The 26,723-nt window shown below is 43.7% G+C and overlaps 1 protein-coding gene across 6 annotated transcripts in view; it reads right to left on the minus strand.

Moving 5' to 3' along the window:
• Positions 1–26,723, minus strand: part of CCDC87 (coiled-coil domain containing 87) — an 84,257-nt gene that overhangs the window by 32,167 nt on the left and 25,367 nt on the right. For 5 of the 6 annotated variants that reach the window (XM_088465434.1, XM_088465435.1, XM_088465432.1 and 2 more), the window contains 8 exons: positions 25,847–26,004; positions 24,774–24,903; positions 21,375–21,575; positions 18,691–18,807; positions 18,238–18,374; positions 16,322–16,436; positions 14,989–15,092; positions 4,180–4,295 (listed from right to left, as the gene is read on the minus strand). In XM_088465434.1, coding sequence (XP_088321560.1) covers positions 4,180–4,295; positions 14,989–15,092; positions 16,322–16,436; positions 18,238–18,374; positions 18,691–18,807; positions 21,375–21,575; positions 24,774–24,903; positions 25,847–26,004 — 1,078 coding nt within the window. The remainder of the gene's footprint in view (positions 1–4,179; positions 4,296–14,988; positions 15,093–16,321; positions 16,437–18,237; positions 18,375–18,690; positions 18,808–21,374; positions 21,576–24,773; positions 24,904–25,846; positions 26,005–26,723) is intronic. The other variant, XM_088465437.1, reaches the window with a different exon arrangement.

A 26,723-nucleotide genomic window follows, 5' to 3' on the forward strand; every position in this document is an offset into this window, starting at 1 on the left:
GTTTAACAATAACGGGCAGCACTTATAGGGAACCCGGGAAGGAGAGACCTGCAGGCACAGCAGTTTGAGATGGGGAGAAGGCAGCTGTGACCGGCAGTAATGTAATGTGCAGGAACTGCGAGTAAAGGCCCCCATACATCAGCAATCGATTGTGGCAATTCTGCAATTTGCAGATGATTGTGTAAAAAAATCTGCAATGTATGGGCTTCGCAGATTGCAACCAAAAAGTGATTGTAATTGGTAAATCAGGTTGTGCAACATGTTGGATTTCGCAGATCACTTGAGGAAGTAGATTGCTATTGTATGGACATGGGGTCACATTCAGACCCGCTCGCGAGCGCAGGACGCTCGCAAGTGGGTCGATGGTACCCAAATGCGCATGCGCACGACGGAGGTCACTCAGGGTCTCGCACCAAAGGGGGCGTGCTGTCGATGGTGAGTGATAGCACGCCCCCTTTGGTGGGCGTGGCTGCCCAGACGGAGGCGTTCCCATGGGAACGCCTACCGTCTGGGACCAGCCCCACTGACATCACTAGTGATGTCAGTGGGAGTGATTTTGGCTCTGATAGAGCCAAAATCACTCCAGGGCTTGCGGCAGCGAGACCCTACTGCAGGGTCTCGTCGCAAGCCCGATGGTCGCGATGGTCTTGACCATCATGGACGCTCGCATAAGCTGTGGGTGGTAACACACCACAAAAAAAAAAAACGCCCTGATTCAGAGCGGGCGCTTGTTCAGAGCGTCCGGCTCTGAATCAGGCCCATGATCAGCAGATTTGCAGACCGTTTCTAGCAAAATTATGAGCCTTTCAAGATTGTCAGGTCTGTGTTTGTTGCAATCGATCTGCAAATCACTGAAACAGATCTGTAATATATGGGCGCAGATTGCTAGATTGGGAAATCCTAAGATCAGGCAACAAATCTTCAAACTGTTCAACTGTGGTTTTCAGATTGCTGAAGTAGCCTAAACATTTAGGGGGGGGGTATCCAATTAGAAGTGAGAATACCAAAAATCAATTAGATGCGGGGTCTTTGATTTTTCCTCCTAATAACTAATTAAGCAATTGGAAGTTTCCAGTTAGCTTAATTAGTCAGTAATTACTCACTCACCTTCCGAAGCGGTGTCTTCTTCCTCCAGCGCGGGACCCGGTCCTCTGCAGCAACGGTGTGTGTAAGTATGTTGTGTCAGTGTGTGTGAGCCCCCCCCCCCACCCCGGAGACAGCAGCAGGGAGAACTACATCTCCCAGCAGCCACCTCCACTCCGCGGTGCATATATGGAGGGGAGATAACCATGAGTCGTGAAAACCACCGGAGTACTTCTCTCGCACCGCTGGATTTTCAGTGCTGAAAACCCTGTGTGCATTTTTTAAAATTTAATACCACGGGTATCGGTAGCCCGCATACCTGCGGTTTTCCAAAATTAGGCACGGGGTCCGTGTGATTTTTTGCGGAGAAAACCTTGCTCCCAATTGAATACCCCCCTTAGTACATAACTGGGATAATCTTGTAAAAAATTACCCCCACTGCGATGTACATTGAAAAATAAAAAATTGCACTTCCGCAATTCTTTGTACATAGGCCCCCAAATACACTAAGATCACCTACATACAGTGTTATAGCACCAGTAATAACTGTCAGTTAGCCAGGCCAATAATTACTACAATTCTGATTACTAACTGATCAGATCATTAGCGGATATGCGACACAGGTGGTTAGGACATAAATATCGGCCTGTGTGTGCCATCATCTTCCAACAGTACTGTGAAGCCCCACTGAGTTCTGGACTTGTTTGGGTTCGATCTCATCCAGTATTGCCACCTACATGTGTTATAAAGCTATACAGTGATTCTGTCATTCAGCATCTGCACGTGTGGCCGACATTAACCTCTGAGATACACTGACTGTGTTGAATTCAGTGATCTCACTGCACCTACTGTTTTCCAAAATGTGATACAAAAACAGCAAGTTAAAGTGCTGAGAAAGATGAAAGATTTTTCCTATTTGTGCATTATTTATTTGTTATGCTGAACATAAACATAATACAAGGTGGTTCATAAGTGTGGAAACACCCTTCTAAAAAGGAAATGACTAAGGAAATATTAATCCAGTGTCTGGTTCCCAAATTGGGAATATTAATCCAGTGTGGTGCCATAGGGTTCCTCGATGCACTTGCAAGGGTGCCACAGGCTGGTGGTCCAGGACTAAATCAAATTATTTATGCTCAACTCGATAGGCATGACCAATGATAGTGGCTGCCAATCATAAACTATGTAGACAATCAGAAGCACCACACTGTCTACCATCACATATCTGAATCTAAGGAAGACGGGTAAGCACAATTTACTTAAAGTAATAATTTTTAATATTTTCTCAATAAGAAACTTTTGACCTAGAGGTGCCATGAAAACATTTCTGATACTATAGGGCACCGTGATTGAAGAAAGTTTGGGAACCACTGGTCTATACATATGATATGAAAGTGAACGAAAAAATTTTAGGGTATGTCACCAATATGGCGACCATCTTGAAGAGTTTTCTTTTGCAAGTAGTGACATTAATGACAATGGCACTAACACAAACAGAACGTGATGAGATTGTCATGATATCTGGAGAACGAAGTACACGTTCTATTGCAAATGATTTCAATCAACGTCACCCGAATAGGCCACCAATTACTCATAGTGCAGTTACCAAACTCCTTGCCAAATTTAAAGAAACCGTATCAGCTGCAGATAAACCAAAAAGTGGGCAACCAAAAATTGGTACAGATGAAGCAACAACAACTGCTGTGCTGGCATAATTTTCAACGTAGCACTCGTCATCTGTCTCGTGAATGTGGGGCTAGGCGTACGGCCATTTTGAGAATTTTGCCTACACATATATGGCACCCTTACAAGATTCAGATGTTACAACTCCTGACTGAGGATGATCTAGACCATCAGGTGAAGTTTGCACACTGGGTAACACAGCAACTTCAACTGAACCTTCATTTTCCACACCAGGTATTGTTTAGTGATGAGGCAAATTTCTTTGTCAATAGTGAGGTAAACCACAGGTACTGGTCAGAGACAAACTCTGACTGAATGGATGCCTATAGGGTTGTAGCCTCCGCAAAACAGTTGGTATGGTGTGGTTTGTGGGGTACCCGCATTGTGGGACCATTCTTTATTGCTGGAACATTGACAGCAGCACATTACAAGAGGTTGTTGGATGAAGATATTTTTTCCCTCATTGTTACCAGAGGATGGGTCAGATCCTAATTTCTACCAGCAAGATGGTGCCTCGCCTCATTATGGACTCATTGGCAGGGAATATCTTGATGTGCCCAAAGGTGGATTGGCCGTAGCGATCCAGCCAGTGGCCACCAAGATCCCCAGTTTTAACTCTGCTGGATTTCTTTCTGTGGGGTTACCTGTAGGAACATGTTTATGCTGTGAAGATACAAGATCGTTATCATCTGCAGCAACAAATTGTTGATGATTGTGCTCAGATTCATCCAGACATGTTGGTCAAGATTCATCATGAATGGGAAAAGAGAATAGCCTTAACACTGCAACATGGTGGACAGCACTTCGAACATATCCTATAAACTTTGTTAAAACTCGAGAATGAATTAAGACACGTTAAAACAAAGAACACCATTGTTTTTCTTATAAAATTCTGTATCTGTTTCATGTCACATGACTACCTTCCCAATTAAAAAAATTAGAGTTGCATCCATGATGGCGGACTTCAAGATGGCCGCCATACTGGCGACATACTCTAAACAGTTCTCTCCCATATCATATGTGTAGACTGGATTAATACTTCCTTACTCATTTCCTTTTTATAAGGGTGTTTCCACACGTATGGACCACTCTGTATGTATGTGTACATTGTATATTTTGTGCTCCTCTCATGGGCTACATATATTGATGTATACATAACTGGAGTGTGGACTGGAAGTTTAATTTGGGGAGTGAATTTTAAAAGGTAAATGACATTTGACAGGTAGACAAGTGATTAATGCAATTTATAATAAAACAAGTAGAATATACAGGTTTAATGAGTATATTTTTATGTGGAGCATTCTTAATGTATATAAATGCAGACTTTTTAAGCTCTTTCACTGTTATGAGAAACAGTAGACTATATGATTCTATTATAGCAAATGTAGATTCCTATATGACAAAGGTGATTACCCTGTATAGGTGGATCAGATCCAAGACCTCCAAGCATGATACTGTTACTGTTCCACAAGCCAGGCAAATAGCGCTGCTTCTCGGCTCTGAGTTCCGCAATCTCTTTGTCCCTTTGCCTGTATAAATTAGTTTGAGATCTTATGATTAGCACATATCACACAATAAATTTAATATCAATAAAGTAACCTCAGTCCTGTGAAGACCCCCCACTGAATCTGACAAATTAATTTGGCAAACCAAATTCAGAGCAGAAAACAAAAAGGACTTTTCAATCTAAAAGCTTTCCCTTGATCTGTGGAGTTTTTAATTAAAATAAATGATAAATGTGCTGTGCAATCACAGCCTGCAGATGCATTCAAAAAAATATAAATAATTTCAGCTGCAGCTGATAAAGTGGGGATGTAGTCGGCATGGTCTGAATACCGGCGCGGAAATGCTGACAGGTTGGGATCCCAGCACCAGTATCCCGACCGTCGGCATCCCAAAGGTAAGTATCGGGGTGTTAGGGAGAGGTTAGGGTTAGGTAGTGGGGTTAGGTATTAGGGGGAGGGTTAGGCACTGGAGAGGGAGTGTTAGGATTAGGTGCAGGAAGGGGGAGATTAGGTTTAGGCACTGGAGAGGGAGTGTTAGGTTTAGGGTGCGGGGAGGGGGAGATTAGGTTTAGGCACCAGGGAGGGGGTGTTATGGTGTGGGGGGGTGGAGGTTAGGTTTAGGGAATCTGGCTGTCGGGATGCCACTGTCGGGCATCCCGAAAGCCGGGTGTTATGTTCTGGGTTGTTTGTGGACCCGGGGTGGTAGCAGGAGCGATCACAGAAGCAGATTTGAAAATAAAACTAGGATCTTTAATAAGTGCTTGAGTAGACATATAATGTGGCAGTAAATAAAAGTCCAGGAATATATAAATGTGCACAAGAGTTCTGTGGTGGGAGCAAAAGGGTTAATGTCCAAGTAGAAACAATTACAGCTGTCCAGGTGTGCAGGTAGTGAAACTGAAAATAATCAAGCCAGGTTTGCAGATAGTGAACTGAAAATAAACAAGCCAGGTTTGCAGGTAGTGAACTGAAGCGCAGGATGTCAGCAGGCTCAGGCACTCAGGTATGGGCAAGGGTGATGGAGGAAGCAGGGTAGTCCAGTGGGAGCTAGGAGCTGACTGGCAGACTGGCAGACAGCGAATTCACAGGAACAGGAAAGCACAGAGAACTCCCTCTCAGCTAGGCTGAGATACACGTTGCACTGGCAAAGAAGGAAGGCACTGACCCTTCCTAAATACCCCATGCCGTGCTGTTACTGGCCGGAGGAAACATGTGACTCACCAGGATTGGCCAGCCGCATCACATGGCCAGAAGGCAAGATGGCGGCGCCCATGCCAAATGGAACGGAGATGCCGCCAGGCCTTACCAGCGCAGAGTGACAACAGGCCCGCACAACAACGCGCGCAGCCAAAGCCCCCCGCCAGACACCAGCTCCGCCACTAGACAGCCCGCGCCACAATGACCTCACAGGTAACACTCGCCTAGCGCCATGCTGAAATACCCTGGCCGTGACAGTACCCCCCCCCTTTTGGGGTGGCCTCAGGACACTCACCAGGCTTCTCCGGATGGGCAGAATGGAATCTCCTGATGAGCGCGGGAGCATGGACATCACGAGCATCGGTCCAGCAACGTTCCTCTGGACCGTAACCTTTCCAGTCCAGCAATACTGTAGATGACCTCTGCGTAGACGAGAGTCCAAGATCTGGGCGACCTCAAACTCAACTCCTCTCTCCGTCTGGACTCGAGGAGAAGCAGGTAAAGCACTATGGAATTTATTCAGGACCAAGGGCTTCAATAAGGAAATATGGAAGGAATTAGGGATTTTTAGGTATGGGGGTAACTGTAGACGATAGGCCACTGGATTAATGACTTCTGTTATGGAGAAGGGACCGATGAAGCGTGGTGCAAATTTCATAGAAGGAACCCTCAGACGAAGATTCCAGGTGGATAACCAGACCTGGCTTCCAACTTGCATGCGTGGAACTATTCTACGCTTCTTATCGGCCTGGATCTTATAGCGAGAGGATGCCTTCAGCAAATCACACCGTACTTGAGTCCAGATGGCAGCAAAATTCCGCACCGTGTCCTCCACGGCCGGAACATCGAAAACAGGCAGGCTTCGAAATTCGGGAACACGAGGATGAAGGCCATATACAACCTGAAATGGCGTTTGGTTAGTTGACGAGTGGTAGGAAGCATTATGTGCAAACTCAGCCCACGGCAGCAAGGCAGCCCAATTGTCCTGGGAAGATGACATAAAAATTCTTAAGAAAGTCTCTAGATCTTGATTAACTCTCTCGGTGGAGCCGTTGCTTTGCGGATGGTAGGCCATGGAAAAGTTTAACTTCACTTGAAGAACAGAACACAATGCCCTCCAGAATTTTGCAGTAAACTGCACACCACGGTCAGAGACAATTTCAGCAGGAAGGCCATGTAGACGAAATATGTGTTGGACAAACAACTGTGCCAGGTCAGGGGCAGAAGGTAACTTCTTCAACGGTATATAGTGGACCATCTTAGAAAATCGGTCTATTACAACCCAGATAGTGTTGAAACCTTGAGAGACTGGCAGGTCTGTGACGAAATCCATGGAGAGATGCGTCCATGGACGTGATGGAGTAGGTAATGGAAGCAATTCCCCAGCTGGAGCTTGTCGTGATGATTTATGCTGGGCACAGGAGGAGCAGGAAGAGATGAACTCCATTATATCTGCCTTCATAGAAGGCCACCAGTCTTTTCAGGAACTCCAAGGTCTTCCGAGTGCCTGAGTGCCCTGCGAAGCGAGAGGAATGTGCCCAAGTGAGAAGCTGCTTCCTTAATTCCGGGGCCACAAATGATTTTCCCGTAGGAGGCTGAACTTGTAATGAGGCAAAAACTCTTGATTCCAAGACAGGGGTATTGCTTTGATTTTCAGATTGATCATCACAGAGGAGAGATCTCGATAGGGCATCTGCCTTCTGATTAAGTGCTCCAGACCGGAAGGTCAGGGTGAACTGAAATCTGGCAAAGAATATTGCCCAGCGGGCCAAACGAGGACTCACACATTGGAGGTTTTTGAGAAATAGGAGATTTCTATGGTCCGTAAATACAGTAAATGGAAACTTGGCGCCTTCTAGCAAATATCTCCATTCCTTCAACGCCAACTTTACAGCTAGTAGTTCTTGCTCACCTATGGCGTAGTTCCTTTCGGCAGGAATTTTTTAGAAAAGAACCCACACGGATGGACTCGGTTGTCCTCATAACGTTGAGACAAGACTGCTCCCACAGCTTCAGATGATGCGTCCACTTCCAACAAAAAAGGCCTGTCCAGATCTGGTTGTCGAAGAACTGGTGCTGAGATAAAGGCCTGTTTTATAAGATGAAAGGCAGACTCTGCCTCAGGAGACCATTGGGCAGGATTAGCACCTTTGCGGGTCAAGGCTGTAATGGGAGCCAGCAGTGTAGAAAATCCCTTAATGAAGCGTCTATAATAATTGGCGAAGCCCAACAATCTCTGGATGGCCTTCAGTGTCTGAGGTCGGGTCCAATCCAGAATTGCTTGTACCTTCTTGGGGTCCATTTCTAAACTGGAGCCAGATATTACATAGCCGAGAAAAGGTACACTGGGCACTCCAAAGACGCACTTCTCTAGTTTGCAGTAAAGGTGGTTTTCTCTCAAATGGGTCAGAACTTCTTTAACATATTCTTGATGTTTAGCCACAGAGGGTGAAAAAATCAGTATGTCATCCAGATAGACAACAACCGAAACATATAACAGATCCCGGAAAATCTCATTAACTAAACATTGAAAGACAGCAGGGGCGTTACACAATCCAAAAGGCATTACTAAATACTCGAAATGTCCATCTCTGGTATTAAAAGCGGTCTTCCATTCATCGCCAGCTCGGATACGAATGAGGTTGTAAGCCCCTCTCAGATCTAATTTAGAAAAAATGACAGAGCCCTTGACCCTATCAAACAACTCAGTAATCAGGGGAAGAGGGTATCGATTCTTTACAGTAATGTCATTAAGGCCTCGATAATCGATACATGGTCTTAGACCACCGTCCTTCTTGCCAACGAAGAAAAACCCAGCTCCGGCAGGTGAAGTAGAGGGGCGAATGAACCCCTTTGCCAGGTTGTCCCGGATGTACTCGGTCATGGCTTGAGTCTCAGGCAAGGACAGCGGATAGGTACGACCACGAGGTGGTATCTTATCAGGTATCAATTCAATTGGACAGTCCCATTCCCTATGAGGGGGTAAGATATTTGCTTGTTGCTCAGAGAACACATCGGCGAACATCTGATATTCCTTGGGAATGGCAGAAGAAACTAATGGAACTGTCTTTCTCACAGGTCGAATTTTTGGAAGACAGGATTTCTGACAGTCCATACCCCATGACAGAATCTGCATAGAACTCCAATCAATCCTGGCATTATGTTGACGTAACCAGGGTAGACCAAGAACAATTTCTTGAGAGGCCTCTGATATCACCAGGAATTTTAAGGACTCAGAATGAAGTGCTCCAATTCGGACCAATACTGGTTGAGTCTCTTTGGTGACTATCCCGTTAGTTAGAGGACGTCCGTCTATAGAAGTCAGAGAGATGGCATGGTTGAGATACAAACAAGGAATCTGAAATTTATCTATGAAACTAGACTTTATGAAATTTCCGGCTGCTCCCGAGTCAAGTAGAGCAGTAGCAAAGACAGGTTTGAGTTTAAGATCAAAGGCTAGGGTAATCGTGAAATCTTTAATTTTTGGAGACGGGTTCATAACTCCTAACTTGATGTCTCCAGGGTCAGTTAGGATTTGGCATTTCCCTGTTTACGGGGGCAGGAGATCAGCAGGTGACCGGACTCTCCGCAGTACAGACAGAGGTTCTTTTGCATTCTTCTCTGATGTTCTTCTTTGGAGAGGTGTGTATGATTCACCTGCATAGGCTCCTCTTCAGTAGGAGAAGGAATGGGTCGGGTAGAAATGGAGGGGGTAAATGACCTTTGCCGGTCAGTTCTGTTTTTTTCAGCCTGACGTTCCCTGAAGCGTAGGTCAACTTTGATACACAACGAAATCATGTCGTTCAGATTAGTAGGAAGCTCTCGAGTGACTAGATCATCCTTTAGTCGGTCTGACAACCCATGCCAGAAGGCCGAGGTGAGGGCTTCCTCATTCCATTTGAGCTCTGATGCTAAAATTTTAAATTGCACGGCATATTGACTGACAGGACGGACTCCTTGTCTCAGTGTCATGATGTTTGATGATGCTGATACAGTACGCCCAAGTTCATCGAAAATCCTCCTGAAGGATGACACAAAGCCTGCGTAATTATCCAGCAGCGGATCTGAGCGCTCCCAGAGTGGGGAAGCCCATTCCAAGGCCTGGCCGGATAACAGGGAGACTATATAAGCCACTTTAGTTCTTGCAGTTAGAAAGTTGTCAGGCTGCAGGGTAAAATGTATGTCACACTGATTTAGGAATCCTCGGCAGAGTTTAGGATTGCCGTCAAATTTACTTGGTAAAGGAAGATGTAAGCGGGGAGATGATCTGCCTCCTGTATTCCCAGGTGCTGATGCGGATGTAGATGCTGGTACTTCAGGGGTAGAAAAGGAAGTTTGCAAACTATCCTGTCGCTTGGACATCTCTTGCAGAAATTTAGCCATCTGATGCTGCATGTTTTCCAGATTTTTTAAACGACCAGAAATGCACCTGAACAAATCCACTCCTGACTCCTGATCCGTGGCCGGCTCCATGGGGCCAGTGCAAACTATTATGTTCTGGGTTGTTTGTGGACCCGGGGTGGTAGCAGGAGCGATCACAGAAGCAGATTTGAAAATAAAACTAGGATCTTTAATAAGTGCTTGAGTAGACATATAATGTGGCAGTAAATAAAAGTCCAGGAATATATAAATGTGCACAAGAGTTCTGTGGTGGGAGCAAAAGGGTTAATGTCCAAGTAGAAACAATTACAGCTGTCCAGGTGTGCAGGTAGTGAAACTGAAAATAATCAAGCCAGGTTTGCAGATAGTGAACTGAAAATAAACAAGCCAGGTTTGCAGGTAGTGAACTGAAGCGCAGGATGTCAGCAGGCTCAGGCACTCAGGTATGGGCAAGGGTGATGGAGGAAGCAGGGTAGTCCAGTGGGAGCTAGGAGCTGACTGGCAGACTGGCAGACAGCGAATTCACAGGAACAGGAAAGCACAGAGAACTCCCTCTCAGCTAGGCTGAGATACACGTTGCACTGGCAAAGAAGGAAGGCACTGACCCTTCCTAAATACCCCATGCCGTGCTGTTACTGGCCGGAGGGAACATGTGACTCACCAGGATTGGCCAGCCGCATCACATGGCCAGAAGGCAAGATGGCGGCGCCCATGCCAAATGGAACGGAGACGCCGCCAGGCCTTACCAGTGCAGAGTGACAACATGCCCGCACAACAACACGCGCAGCCCGCGCCACAATGACCTCACAGGTAACACTCGCCTAGCGCCATGCTGAAATACCCTGGCCGTGACACCGGGATTTCATGCCCAACCCGATAAAGTGTATTCATGTGATCAGTAAAGACTGGTATACATAAGATCACTTCAGCTATAGGATAAATCATTCTGCCTTTGTAGACAAAGCACTAAAATCAGAATGACAGTATTCAATACTGAGTGATTTGACTAGATTCTGCATAGGCCAAGCACTGGTAAACAATCATTCTAGTGTGTTTAATGTTGTCCAATGCTAATTCTGATTCATAGAGGGTATATTTACTAAAGTGCATGTTTTTAGAAGTGGAGATGTTGCCCATAGCCAATCAGATTCTAGCTATTATCTTCTAGAAGGTGCTAAATAAATTTTAAGTCAAATCTGGTTGGTTGCCATGGGCAACATCTCCACTTCTATAAACCCACACTTTATAGTAAATATACCCCATAGAGAGAATTGTTTAATTCCATAGGATACTAATATGCATCTTATGGAGAGGTCCATAGTTTGGCTGCTGCTGCTGCTGCTGTCTGGATCCTGCACATTTATTTGCTGCTCCCTCAGTCTCACATAAAGGCTGACAGACAAGACAGAGAAAGCTTTAGTCAAAAAGTGCAGGTTATGATGTAATAGCACTGCTCTCCAAATCCTCACCCATAGGTAGGGTAATGTCTTGGAGATCAGAGAAATTGCAGTTATGCTAGGGTGGGTGGAGGTAGGGAGACATATACCACTGGCATAAAACTAAACACAAAACAGAACAAAGTAGCTGTGCACTTCTCTCTATGCAGGAGATGTACTATAGCAGCCGCTATAGCTCTTCCTGCTTCGCCTCTTACCCAGGCTTGCCTACCCTCCCGATTTGGCTGGGAGCCTCCCAAATATCGTGTGCTGCTTCCAGTCCCCCGGAAAGGCAGGCAAGCCTTCCGGCGGCCACCAACCCGTCCGATCACCCCCCTGCCCGCAGCTGATTTGCGTCATCGTGGCCCCACCCCCTGCTTCACAATGCCTTTAATTTCGGCATTGTGAAGAGGGGGCGGGGCCACAATGACGCTATCGTGTGGTCCCGTCCCCAATGCAGTGTCATTGTCCGGCCACGTCCCCCCACTGCATACAGGCATTCAGCTCCCTCCCAGAAGGAGGGTGCTGAATGTCGGCAAGCATGCTCTTACCGAGGCGTAGCCAGAAGCACTGACGCCAAGATGTAGTAACAACTCAGCCGCCGGTGTGGGGGGAGAGAAAACTTCCCTCTCCAGCAATCTTTGCAAGACCCACTGAGCATCAGCCTAGTGTTCCTGGCCCGCCCCACTGCAAAAGCGTGATATCTTTTAACTAAGCAGGTTAGTAAAAGTCTTCCCATTTATGGTGGACTTTGTAGTACATTACTAAACCGCTTAGTTAAATTACCAATTCAGCTGCTACTAATTATTTTGTGTGTATTATTAAGTATGTTATTTCAATAAATTGAATAATTTGATTCCTATTAGTTGGACAGTGCCTTTTTCTTAAGAAGAATTTGATACTTCATAAGAAAATTCTTTAATTTGCTTTCATACATGCCAATGTTCAATGTAGGTGCCAGATAGCGCTGGTATATAGCGCATTTGATACCACCTCTTCTTATATCTCCACCCATGTGCCCCAAAGAAATTTTAGTAAAATATGAATAAGTTGTACTCGTATCTGATGGCCTCAATGCCACTTGTGACTTGCCAGATGCCATTCATGATCCATAAGCATTTGGAACTCACAAGCTGTCACTGACCACTGATAAGTGCAATTTGAAGTCACTAAAATTCCATGTTTTACACAGAGACTACTAAAATATTCCCTGTATTTTATAAAGGTCACTATCAGGGACAGCTAGACCTATAGGGACCCCATACCATACCATACCAATTTTCTGTTGGTATAGGTTAGTCTGAGTCACTTACTTGTGTTTAGGGATGGCCATTGACCATCGATGATTCATAATAGTCAATGGTTTATGAACAATGTTGAATGTTTTTATCATCGATGGGGGATAACCAGATGGTTTCCCTCCATCGATGTCTAAGCATAACCAAATGTTTTATCATTTACAAGGTGCTGTGGCACAGAGCGTAGCTCGACCCCCGACCCCCGTGAAGCTTCGCCTCCAGGTTCTGATTGGCCCACGGGCCAGTCAGTCAAAGAACAGGGATGACCATCGGTTGGTTAAACCATCAATGATCATTCATTGCATATTTGGTCACCATCAATGGCCACTTGCTATATGGAAACCACACTGATGGCCTGCCCTACTTGTGTTTGATCCCCAGGCCAAAGGTTGTCTCTAATCCATCTCATGTTATCAGAGCTCTGGTGGCGTTGAGGGCAGAAAGAAGTGGACCAGGCTAGAACACAAGACAGCCCCAGTTATTAATGGGAGTGGTTTTGATATGAGTGGGGGACATCGGCTGCATTTTAAATGTAGCAAAAGCTTTGTTTTCTGCCTGTACAACAAGTTGTGTTTTACATGCCCTAGAGCTTTGTTTTCTGTTTACAGTGCAAATATGTGTATTACTATTGGCAATCAGACAAGGTTTTGGCAGCATTTTAAACACATAACAGACTGCAGAGCCTTTGTTGTGGTCTATAAATGCAGCCAGTGCTGTGTATGTGCAGAGCAGTACAATAATCCATCATTAGCAAAGATAAGGAAAGTAAACACTTGGCCTAGGAGAAAATATGCCAGTTTGTCCAATAACTATCAAATAATAATAAGAAAAACTAGATGAAACAATTCTGCACATTTTGTGACTAAGGGGCATAATTATGAATTATCAGGACTTGGTGCCAATAATTATAAATTTCTTATCGCCACAATAAGAAATTAAGGGATGTGGATTGAAAGATCTACAGTAAAAAAGGTAGACAATGTCTAGATAGACACCAGATGTTAGACAGTCAATAAGTCGACAGGGACAAAAGGACGACACACCAAATGTCGACATGTACTAATGGTCGACAGGGTCAAAAGATCGACATAAAAAATGGTTGACATATTTTATTTTTCTAACCCTAACCTTCCCTTTGGTGCCTAACCCTAACTCTCCCTCCTGGTGCCTAACCGTCGGGGTAGGTGTCTGACCCTAACCGCCCCTTCTAGTGCCTAACTCTAACCTTCCGGTAAGTCCCTAACCCTCCTTCCTGTTGCTAACCCTAACCATCGGGGTAAGTGCCTAACCCTCCAGCAAGTGCCTAACCCTAACAAAAACAAAAAACATGTGTCAACAATTTTCATGGCGACCTTTTGGTCATGTCGACCATTAGTACCTGTCGACCTTTTGTCCCTGTCGACTTATTGACTGTCTAACATCTGGTGTCTATCTAGACATTGTCTACCTTTTTACTGTAGATCTTTAGACCGGATCCCGAAATGAAGGATCACTGGCATGTAACATTCACGTGCAGGGACTGGGGGGACTCCGATAGGATGATCTCTTCACCTTGCTCAGATCAGACACTCACCAGACAGAACACTCCTTTATTAACACTTATTAGTAACCCTTAGTGACCTCTACTGAAACAAATCTAGTAACTGCCCTAAAGGATCTATTTACTAATATGAGCCAATAGCTTTCTGTTGCTGCTCATCACGGTGATGAAAATTTAAATCACCTATTGTCGCAGTCTATTAATAAAATATTGGCAGGCAGCTGAGCAATGCAGAGCTGCCTTGGGGATACTGTCCTGAACAGTAACTTACTCCTTTTCCTAGCCAGTCTAAAGCAATATATACAGGACAACGTAAAAACAGTGCATATGGTACACTTATGTTTCACATCCAGCATCAGAATCACTTGTAAAACAAGATCTGTCTCTGCTTCCCATATAAAGAAAAAGGCTGATTCTGAGATTGGAACAAAGCAAGCAACTTTGTACCTTGGTAATACCATGCTGCACTGCAGGAGGAGCAGCTGTAAAATGTGCAGAGAGATTAGACTTGGGAGGGTCTTGTCCAAACTCAAATCTAAATTGCAGTGTAAAAATAAAGCTGTCCAGCATTTGTGGACTACATACAAAGCAGCCAGTATTTACCCTGCATGCAAAAATAATACATTTAATTGCTCCCCTTGCATTGCAACATGGTTTGTTCCAGGTAAGTTAATAGTTTTTTTTGTTTTTTTTCAGAATCAGTGCCACAATCTTTAACAACATGGCAATTTCCCAATACATGATACGCTGCACATTCACAGCTCTGATCACATGCACAAGGAGTTTCCTGGTTGGCAGAACCTGCACACTACAGTGTCATACTTAATGATGATTGTATTAATTACACCTGTAATAAAAATGCCAACCTCTTATGCTCATCCTGCTTCTTCTTTAATGCGATATTTGCCTGTTCTTCTTCTTCAGAATCACTGTTGTACAAATGGAAAATGACTTTCATGTAATCCAGATCCTGAAAATAGGGACAGAACACAGAGAATATGTCATGCGCATAGATTTGCAGAGCAAGATGGCAGTGTTTGTGAAGGAACAATTGATGAAGGGAAGGTTGCTGCTATTTCCAAGTTGGAGAAAGGACCTCTGTGACGTATCCACCACGTGACCGCTGCAGGAGGCCGGACCGCTCCTGCGTTACCATCCACTAGGGCATAGAGGGGGAATAAATAATTGTGGCGAGCGCAGCGAGCCACCGTGCCCGAAGCGTGGCGAGCGCAGCGTGCCCGCGAGGGGACACTTTTGGTCCCCTGTTAGCATCCTCGCCCCTCCCCCTTTCAGGCCGGGTCACGTGGGTATGACGTCACAGGTCCATCTGCGCTGTATAGTCTAGTCCTAACCATGAAGGGTACACAGTGGAGCATGGCTGCTCCCTGCTAAGTACACAGGAGGCACACCAGGGAGCCTGCTTTTTTGGGGCAGTGCAAACATTAGATTTCATTTTGTGAAGCAAGATTATTAAATGAGACAGTAGTAGTAGTAATGTTGCCGTAGCAACCAATTAGATTATGTCTATCATTTCACCGAATGCAATAGAGAAATGATAGATAGAATCTGATTGGTTGCTATGGGCAACACCACCACTTTTCATTATTAGAAACTTTAGTAGAGAGCATTGCTTGGAGTGCACAAGACCCACAGCCATTTAATTTGTAACCAGGTCGGTAGTTAGAAACATGTAATAAAGCCAGTCCCAACGTTCCTTCACTCTCATAATTTCAGACATAAATGTGGATAAACCATGCAATATTTTCGGAGAAACCTGGAAATGGATTATTTAATGAAAGGGTGGCTCTAAAGTACTACTAATTGTACAGTGCATCTTTTTTGGTTCTTCCCCCATGATGTAAGCCTACGCTCAATTGTATTTCACAAAGGGAGAGAGCAGAGCTTAGGGGTCAAAAGTAATAGCCCACGATTTGTGGAAGCCAGCGAGATAGTCATTAGATTTAAAGCGGCAATTAATTTAAATACAAAACCAGGTTGATTTTGCCATTAAACTAACTGCCACTTTAAATCTGACTGACTATCTCGTTGGAATCATGCCAGCTCCTGTAAATGGTGGGCTATTACATTTGGTGCGCTGTGAGGACTACCTAGGTGTACTGTACTGAGGTATTTCCTGGTTTTCATCCAGCAAACTTCATAAATGAGATCCTCAGGTTTATTATTAGGAAGGTGATATACCTGTGTAGATATATATTTCATATAGTCATTAGTGTTCACTACAGACTTCTTCCAAATGAGCCAGGAATTACAAACTCTTGAGGCTTCTTTATCAACAGGTATGTTATGGACCAAACTTATTATCCAAAAGAAAAGAGAAAAAGAGGACTGATTAATAACAAAAGTCACCTTATTGTAAACACTGATATGAAGTAATCTTGTCATTTAAAATGACAATTAATACACTTGTAGCCTTTACCACATCAAATAATGTTTAATCTGATCAACTGTGCATGAAAAGCTAAAAGGAACTTTTTAAATTACGTTTTATTCCTGTGCACAAAGCAAGACTGCATCTTCCTTTATAAAGTACTATGGGCCTGATTCAGACCCGGACGCTATTTGCGTCCGCTCGCTGGCTAAAAGGGCCGGCTATTTAAATCATGTGCTCGCACTGCGTCGCTTAAAGCCACCCACTAAAGAATAGCGAGCGGTCGCACTATGCTCTCGCACCTGTATAAAGACGCCCCTTTGCCACTCGCAAAACACATTATCTCCGGCAGTTGTAGGATTAATCGGGAACATCAAGAGCCATCGGAGCTGCTCGCAGTGCTTGTGGTAGCCTTTTCCTACCACAACATTGCGAGCAGTTCTGGCTAAAATACAACCCAGTCACGTGTGTAATGACACTACTTTGCTAATTATGCACAACCATTAAATGCCGTTCTGGCACGCCTGCGTTCGCACATCCACACCCCCGTTTTCAAGCACCTTCCCCTGTTACCACCCACAAACGGCACTATCTGTCACTCAATATAGCGGCCCGACTGCGGGCTACGGGCGAGCACTTTCCCATCACAATGACTGGTTCGCGCACGCGCATTGCGACTCATACGCAGATTGCGAAAAATCGCTCAATACGAGCGAGCGCAGCATATCGTCCGGTCTGAATCAGGCCGTATATCTGTATCTGATCATTACTTTTTTTATTCCTCCCTAACAACCTACATGTAATTGGTTAATCCCCTACTCTTACCAGTCAAGACAGGCACACTAAACAAAGTAATTGTGTAACAATATCTAGTATTTTGTATAAGTAGGTATCCCATGAGTCCTTATTGGTGACACTTTGCAGCTTCTCATTAATTATGTATAACACACTTGTTTCAATATGAGTCAGACCTGCACAGGCCTCGCAGCTTCCCAGGACATCTATCATATTTGTCACTGGAAATCGTTCATTCAGTATGTTTGATTTTACAGAATTCATAATCTGGCTTAATAAATTGATAATAATGTACAACTATAATTAATGTACTTTATAAACCAGCACAAGTAGGAAAGAGATGACATTTGTAGAAGAAAACTTCACGTCACTAGTGTTATTTGTAAAGTGATGGGAGCCCTATGAATAACCAGCTTTTTATATACTAGTGACTGAAACATTATCAACACAATATTAGTAGGGATGTGCAGGCTCGGTTTAGTTCGGATTTTCCCGCCAAATACAAACTTTTCCCACCAAAAACCGGGTCTCAGAAAGAGGCAAAACGTCATCTTTCATGGACAAACATCATCTTTCATGGACTTTTGTCCAGGAATGATTATGTTTGTCCATGAAATATGACGTTTTGCTTCTTTCTGAGACCCGATTTTTGGCGGGAAAAATCTGAACTTGACGGGAAAATCCGAACTAATCCGAGCCTGTACATCCCTAAATATTAGTGTTCATTTTGTGATCTTTTGAACATTCTACCCAGGAGATAAGCAAGTCATGGGTCAGCGTCTATGTCGCTCTACTACCAACCATACCTGCAATGTATCCGCTTGTAAATGGGCACCTGACACCTGACAAAGCTAGTGTCAGTATATTTGGCTTCCTGATAATCATTACCATAATGGAGTGTGTTACTCCCCCAAGTAAGATCTTAGCTTACCTTTCACATTTATGGTTGGGAGTAAGGCAGCCCAGCTCCTTGTTGATCACACGCTGATTGGTTTTCTTGGTCAATGTTGATGAAGCAGCGCACATGGAGAAATCCACCTTTGTTGCATAGGGCTCAATTTCTAAATCCTTAAACCATGGAAACAAAACACATTATAAAGGCCTAACACCCAAACAGGCAGCAGTCTGGGTATGGAAGGAGTCTGGGTATGGAAGGAGTCTGGGTATGGAAGGAGTCTGGGTATGGAAGGAGTGGTTTTTCATACTTCCTCTTACCTGTGATTATGCTCCTTGCTAGAAGAATGCTGCATGATTTATAGGTAAAGAAAACAGCTGTAAGGTTACCTAGGTGTGTGGTGTAATAATGATTTATATTTGCATATAGTAAACTATAATTGAATCTATTATGCTCTTCTTGCTTTTACTGCTTGTATAAGTGTCTTACCTGGTCAAACCTCAGATAATCTGTTGAAATATTCTTAATGAGCTCTGTATAAACTTCTTGTAGTTCCTGCCCAACATACAAGTTTCTGTCTAATTTCTTCACAGTAGCAGCATCAATCTGTAATGGAAACAGGTTTAATCATCTCATACTCTTAAGAATGGAATAAAATGTTCGTGCACCCTCTTTTTCCATTATTTACACAGAACAGGTGTGGGCATTGGATATATTTACCACCATTACTGCCTCATTAGCGTACTTAGGTAACAGGATGGTAGAAGTGCCTGCTCTGCGGCCATAGATCACAGCAGTAATTATACTGTCCAGGTAACATCTATTGCATAATATGCAGAAAGGCACGGTGAGCTTAGCAACATGTTTACCAAATGTGATACCAGCGTGCTGTTACCTGATTGGCTGACAGCAGCACCTGCTCAACTGGGTGCTAGACCCGTATAACAGAGGTGCAATACCTGGGAAATTCCAGTTCCTTTTTTCAACTTGCCCAGGCATGGGTAGCTGAACCACAGTAACATGGGTGTTCTCCATTGTAGATGTTTCAAGTGAGGATTATGTTCCTTTCTGATAGTGTGTTTGTCTAGGGATCAGGGTTAGGGATGTCTGTGTCTGTGAATGGGACTAGAACAACCATGACAGGAGTCTTTTCCTGCCTAAAAAGTGAACTATTACTCTCTTTTTGTTTTCCACATTGAGTAAAAATCGTATTATAGCTATATAAAAGGTTCATTTTCTTCATTATAATCTTTTAATGCAATGTTACTAACTTTAATACTAATACACGCCTTCCTCCATCTATCTCATATCCTATATGTTACCTGTATACACCAATACTTACCTTTTGCATTTTAAGCTATTTTTGAGCATTTTGCAGCAGTGTTATACCACCACACACACATACCCAATGTCAGAATGCTATCTGCCAGTGTACCATTATACTAAACATCTGTGTGTTTTGTCTTATACTTATGGCCACATTTAATTTTGCAGAGTCGTTCATTGTAGCTCATTATACATTTTGCTTTGGTTTAGTTTTTTTACATTTTGTACACATAGAAAACCAAAATTATCAAACTCTATCAGCAGCATCAATGTACTACATTGCATAAATGTAGTAGGGACTTACCCACCTTTGCCCTCACATGGCAAAAAAGCTAGTATATCTAAAAAGAAGTTAAAGGAAAAGACTAAAACACCATTGGTTACATATAGATGACCTGATAAATCAGTTCTGTAATGGGAAGTGACAGAGGATTCCTTTGTAAATTTGCTTAGGGCACTCCTTGTGTAAATACTCAGCTAATGGTTTCTTGTTATAACACTTTCTATAAAGCTCAGATCTGCCTACAATGTACCCACTTACTGCTTTTATGATTTATTGTTTTAAAAGTAATATAAATATCTATTGACAGCAGCCATATTAATACACTAATATTCTTAGCTTTGCTTCCTTTTCAGATCTCCTGAGACAGGAGCAGTACATCATCACTTAAATGAATATCACTTCCGAGAATCAATTTGACTGATGCCAACAGAGAAATCTGGCCCTGATTCAGAGCCGGTCGCTCTGAATCAGGGCCGGGCTATTTTTTCTTTAGAACGGCCTCCTGGCCGCTTGCATAGCTGTGGGTTGACACCCACAGCTATAGCGAGCGACCAGGAAGATGGTCGCGATGGTCAAGACCATCGCGACCATCGGGCTTGCGACAAGACCCTTGTGGTAGGGTCTCGTTGCTGCAAGCCCCAGAGAGATTTCGGCTCTAACAGAGCCGAAATCTCTCCCAATGACATCACTCGTGATGTCAGTGGGGCCGGCCCCAAACGGAGGCGACCGGGTCTGAATCAGGCCCTCTGTGTTTAATTTCAATGAGAATGGGGATTTCTCTGTAGCTTAATCAGTGGCGTAACTATATGGGGTGCAGCCACAGTGGCAAAACAGTCGGTGCAGGGTGTCCCTGTTCCCATGGGCCTGTGTTCACACCCTGCACCGTCCAATTCACCATTGTGACCATTCACCATTGTCTGAGTGGAGCCCCCTCCCCATACTCATCCGGCGTCTCCGTCTTTCCAGTGATAGATTAGGAAAGATGGATCCACACAGGAGCAACAATGGCTCTCTTCTGTGAATGCACCATATTTCCAAATATATTACCAGAATGATGGTGCCGCCAGAACAGCTGCATGTGGATGGGCACACTGCACATACACCCCTTCCCCCCAATCCCTTAAAACGCACCTGAGCTTACTTCAACCTATTAAGTATACATAGATATCATAGGTTCTATTTATGTCCACATATTATTCTATGTATTATTACTGCCACCTACAGACGCATCTTGGAATTTGAAATTGCATCTGCAATCAGAAGACAGCTTATTTCCTATGGGGTTATATACACAGGACATATTTAATCACAGTTAGTTCTTAAATATTTAACAAATATTTGTTAAATATTTAAGATCTGATTAAATACCTGACTACTAATTTCCTACCCAATACCACAGCATAAAGTGTAACATTTGGCTCACCTACAAGCTAATTGATGAAAGTTAAGTTAAAAAGAGAAGTGTAAATTAAATGTACACCAGCAAATACATGAGAGGCAGTGGATGAGGAGTCACATTTTAGTCCAGCAACATATCCACTCATTTTCCTAGTGTAATAATTACCTCTGATGTAAGATCATTGTACACAGGGGGATATTTTGGAATTTCAGTTAAATCTGTGAATATCCTGTCGGAGGCCTGAATATCCGCTTTCCTCGCTAGTGGCCTGTTAGGAATCTGCACATCAATTGTGAAAGACTGAGGATGACAGCCTATTTCTGTCTTCTGGGGTTCTTTATCTTGTTCAGATTTCTTGTTCAAATCCTAGAGAGGATGCACATAGGAAAAGGTCACATCATTTAACAAAGTTTAAGTTTTTATTATAAATTATTACTTTTGCCAGCATGGGCAGCTCTATGGTAATCATTTGCTACCAACTGATCACAACTCAATGAACAACAACAATTGTGACAGGGGCAGTAGTGGAAATAATACCAGAAGCATTTGTTGAATTGTTCATGGCCATAAACGTAAGACCCATTGTAAACATTATCTAGCGCTGAACCTAGGAACCAAAAATTCCTGTAGCAACTTAAGCCTAAACACCCCCACAAACTAAACCCCCTTTTCAAAGCCTAAACCTCACCTCACTTACTGCTTCTCCCCAAAGGGGCGATTAACATTTTTGTGTGGGTGGTGATAATTAATGGGCACCCAGTGTTGCAAATCAATTGTTCTGGGCGCCCATTAATTATTGTGTTCTCCGCGCCCTATTAGACTGGGTTTAGCCGTGTAAAATTGCTAAACCAATTTAAAGTTCTGGTTTGGGCGCCTTAACAATGGGTTTATCGCACATTATTGCTCGCACCCTCCAGAGGGTACGAGCAGAGATGGCGGCGGCTATCGAGCCCAAATGAAGCAACAATTGAATTGCTCCATCGGGCACCCTTCAAAAAATAGCTGCCCACAAAACGTTTGAATCGCTCCCTTTCTCCATGGCTTAAACAGTATAACATGTAGGCTCAGGGCCGCAACTAGGGGGGGCTAGAGGTGCACGTGCACTGGGTGCCAAAATGCAGGGGGTGAAAAAAGCCTGACTCGCGGTGGCTTGGGGGCTGCAGATTCAGAAAACGTCCATCCAAAAATGGCCGCCGCCAAGGAGGAGACAGATGCTAGAGGTCCTACTGGACCTCTAGTGTTTGTTAGCCCAGTGCAATGCACACAGCGTTCCCAGAAGTGCCGAGAACGCTGGCGCTGCCGGGAGAAGATGCTGAAAGCTGCATCTTCTCCTGTGAAATCCCCTGGCAATGAGCATAAACCCCATGGCAACGAGCATGTAACCCATGGCCACGAGCATGAAACCCCTGGCAACGAGCATAAACCCCCTGGCAACGAGCATGGTAATGGTAATGAGAATAAAACCCCTGTCAACGAGCAGGTAATTTTAAAGTAATTAGAAGCCTTACTGTGGGGCATAAAATGGTGTCGGGCAAATATGTAAGTGGCACTTTGGTAATAGGCATTACAGTGTGTGCATACCTCCCAACATGACCCTCTCCAGGAGGGACACAATACTCTGGTCCTGGACTTCCCTGGTAGTTTATGATTGGTGGAGGCACTAGAGGTGGGGCTGCAGTACAGTTCAAAATTCAAATAGGGGAGTCACACCAACTGCCAGTGATGTTTGGCAGTGTGTGAAATGACAGTTGGTGTGTCTCCCCTATTTGAATTTTGAACTGCGCTGCAGCCTCACCTCTCACCAGGGAAGTGTGTGGAATAATGTAAGTCACTATACCAGGGATGTCTGAGTAGTGCACTGCCTTAAGGAGGAGCAAGGACAAAATCCAGGTACAGGAAGGGAGGGGGCGCAAAATTGCTGCTTTGCACCGGGTGACAGATATCCTAGTTTCGGCCCTGTGTAGGCTATCCCTAATCATATCATTTGCTAACCCAGCGAAAACATAATATTGACATCAGGGCTTAATGTACACTGAGCAACTGTCCACATTTGAGCAATTGTACAAATTATATGCAAGAAATTCTACCATTAAGCAATTATTTATTTTGCAATAGTGCTGAGCTGGGTACACACTGGAGCGATTTGGGCAAATCGGAACGACAGATGTATATCACACAGTGTGTTATGCATGATATGTGCGCTTCCATGCAAAGTTGTCAGGTTTGATGTGCTGTACATCAAACCTGACGATATCGCATGTGGCGCCCTGCAGTGTAGTAAAGGACAGAACGAGTGATCGTTCCGTCGTTCATTACATTGTTTTGAATGTGTACCCAGGATCTGATATGTCGGGCAGTCGGGCCGACATATCGGCTGGGTATACATTGCTCAGTGTGTACCCAGCTTTAGAAACTAATCACCTAACAAGGAGTTATCGGGATATCACATTGTATTTCCACTCTACAGAAGTCATTGTGGATTTCTGGTTAATGATTCTGGAGAGCTGGCTAATGAACACAGAAAACCTGGAGATATAGGATTGGGGGCAAGTAAGAATTTATGCCAGTGAAAGCTGAGGACTGAAAGATAGACTTACAATAAAGACAAGTTAGTGGAGTGCAAGTTCTTTAACAGAACTAAATAAGATATAATACTAATAATCATAATTTTATTTTGAAAGCACAAAAATATATTTTTCCACATTACATTTTCTAAATGTATACATAATAATTATGTATGTTGAATTGCACAGAACTCATGACACATCCAACTCAAAGCAAATCAGTATTCTGCACCAAGCATATGTCAGGCTTATGAATGCATATACATATGGCACATTCTAGTGTATATATATGGCTTGACTGTGTTAGCATTTAGATGTGAAAATCACATTAACTAATTGGTACACAATATAATATAATGAAGTGTCATATACACAAGATGAGGTATGGGTTGTGTTATAAATTATTATATAAAAGTTGTATTTTTTTCTATATAAATGTAATGATGTACAAACTGCCACATCCGTCAGTAACCACTTTATAAATCCTATGGGAATATTCTTTCTTGTAACAGCCTATATGGACTAACAAACAAGTCATCTAAATATATGGTCGTCACCTGACATAATTTAGCCTGGACGCTAATAAATTAAGTGCCATCAGCTTGAGAGGTCTTTAAGCAAATAGCCAATCTAAATCACCTTGTCAATGCTGTTGGTGTCATACCCACAAAAGATTCACCGCCATAGAAGCCTATCTGGGATGCGACCAAGCCTCATTAGGCAGCATCTCCAGGAGGCGTGCTACACATAAGTGTTCACTACCTTTCTGTACTAAGCCAATACATGCCCATCCCTGTTTTTGTACGGAATTGCATATATTTACACCACAACACTGGACGTACATCCACCTCTAAATGAGGCCCTATAGGTGGGAAAATGAAACAAATATAATTTGCTACTGATTCAGGAATAAACATATAGATAAACAAAAGGTATGAGGGAATAAGTAATAGGAACAATTCCCTGAGTGATAAACCATGTTATATGTAGTGTTATCTACCTGTAATAAGGCTTCCATTTCCAGGCGTTTAGCAGCATTCCTGTTTCCAGGACCAATAGCTCTTATTAAGGGAGGAATCTCCTCGTCTGGACACTGTACTTCTCCTTGATGAGACTTCTCTTGCATCAACCTTAAAGACATCAATTTCTGTTTAGTATTAAACATGGTCATCAGAACCTACAGACGTCTCACGGTAATCTCTGCGCCGCCATGATGGCATATACAATTACCTTGTTTGGTTAAGTGGAAGGCAGACTTTAATCAGTAAATGAGTATAGTGCTTAGGGCCGGTGCTAGGCTTGACTGCGCCCAGCACTGTTCTGTGCTGCACAACTGCACCTCTTCCCTCCCACTGACCATATACCCAATAATGCCAGCGGGTGGGTGAAGGGCGGCCTTTTCCAGAGCCTGGCGGTAGTGAGTACCTCTGACAGGAAGGGTGTAGGGCTGCGTCCTTCAGGCTTTGGTGCTCCGGGTGATGGCCCTGCTTGCCCATGCCTTGAGCCGTCACTGGCAGTGCTTATTAGTTCAAGTACATACTTGTTTTGGTTTATGTTTTGTTCATGTGAGTAGAACCCATTCCTTTGTAAAATTAATATGACATTAACACAGCCTGGAATTGTTAATACTGTAGTGCAGTGGTTTCCAAATTCAGTCCTCAAGGCACCATACCAGTCCAGGTTTGAAGGATATCCATGCTTAAGAACAGGTGACTTAATTAGTGCCTCAGTCACTCTGATTACACCATCTGTGCACAAACATAGACATCCTTAAAACCTGGATTGTGAGGGTGCCTTGAGGACCAAGTTTGGGAAACCCTGCTGTACTGTATATCATGAGATATAACAGAATATCTAATTGTCCCTGACTAGTATTTTTCAACATAAAAACAAAAAAGGCTAGCGTGTTATAATTAGTGAGGAGCTTCTGTAATAGTCCTGTCATTCCTGTCTCTGAAGCTACAATCGGAGGAGACCCTTCTACAAAGGAGCCAGAAGCAACACTGCTATTCCTGCCCATTCGTACAAAATGGGCCTGACAGATAAACAATAATTAAACTACAGGTAAAATACCTTCTGAGATCATCTGATACCGGATCATCTTTGACTTCCACTGTTTCAAATCTTCCAGCAATCACTGGACATTCAGCAGCGTATTGGTTACATATTATCCTCAATTCATCAGCCAGCAGGTCACCAGTCCTTAGGTTAGGGCAGGACACACATTTCTGCTTTTATATAAAGTGTCTGATGTTACTGATTTGTCTTCTAACAGAATAATCTGTTATTGTTACAGTGCTAAAATGTGTTCCTGGAAAGATCACTAGTAACAATAATACTTGTATGTTTTATAGCAGAAACTGTCACATAAAGTAAACTGTTAGCTAATTTATTATTATAAAACATTTTAGATGACAAGTAGGTATATGTTTGAAGCCATGATAAATGTGCACTCAGAACATATTAGAGAAAATCATAGAGATCACTAAGAAGCAGAAATCAGTCAGAAGTGAACAGTATAAAATAAATATTTACTGTAGAATGGAAATCCTTTAAGAATAATTATCTGTAATCCATCTAATAATCGGCGATGCTCTAGCCCAGGCATGTCAAACAATCGGCCCAAATAAACATTTTATGTGGCCCGACAGTGTGGGCCCAAATACATATATTATGCGCCCAGCCCGGAGCCCTTCATTCACCCCTGCTGCTCTGCTCAGCCGGCCTAGCTACCGTGATCGGAGCTCAGCTCCGATCGGGCAGTGTTACTAGTTAAGAAAAACATGGCCGACGGGGGAGCTGCTGCACATGCCTGCCGGCAGCAGCTCCTCCCATTAGCCTTTGCAGTGCCGTCAGTCACCACTGGCGGTTCTGTCACCAGCCCGTCCGCAGCCCTCCTCCAGCGCGTCTGCAGCCTTCCCTGCACACACAGCAGCAGCCTGCAGCTCTG

The sequence above is a fragment of the Taudactylus pleione genome, unplaced genomic scaffold, assembly GCF_031769625.1.
Source record: "Taudactylus pleione unplaced genomic scaffold, aTauple2 ptg001990l, whole genome shotgun sequence".
NCBI lineage: Eukaryota > Metazoa > Chordata > Amphibia > Anura > Myobatrachidae > Taudactylus > Taudactylus pleione.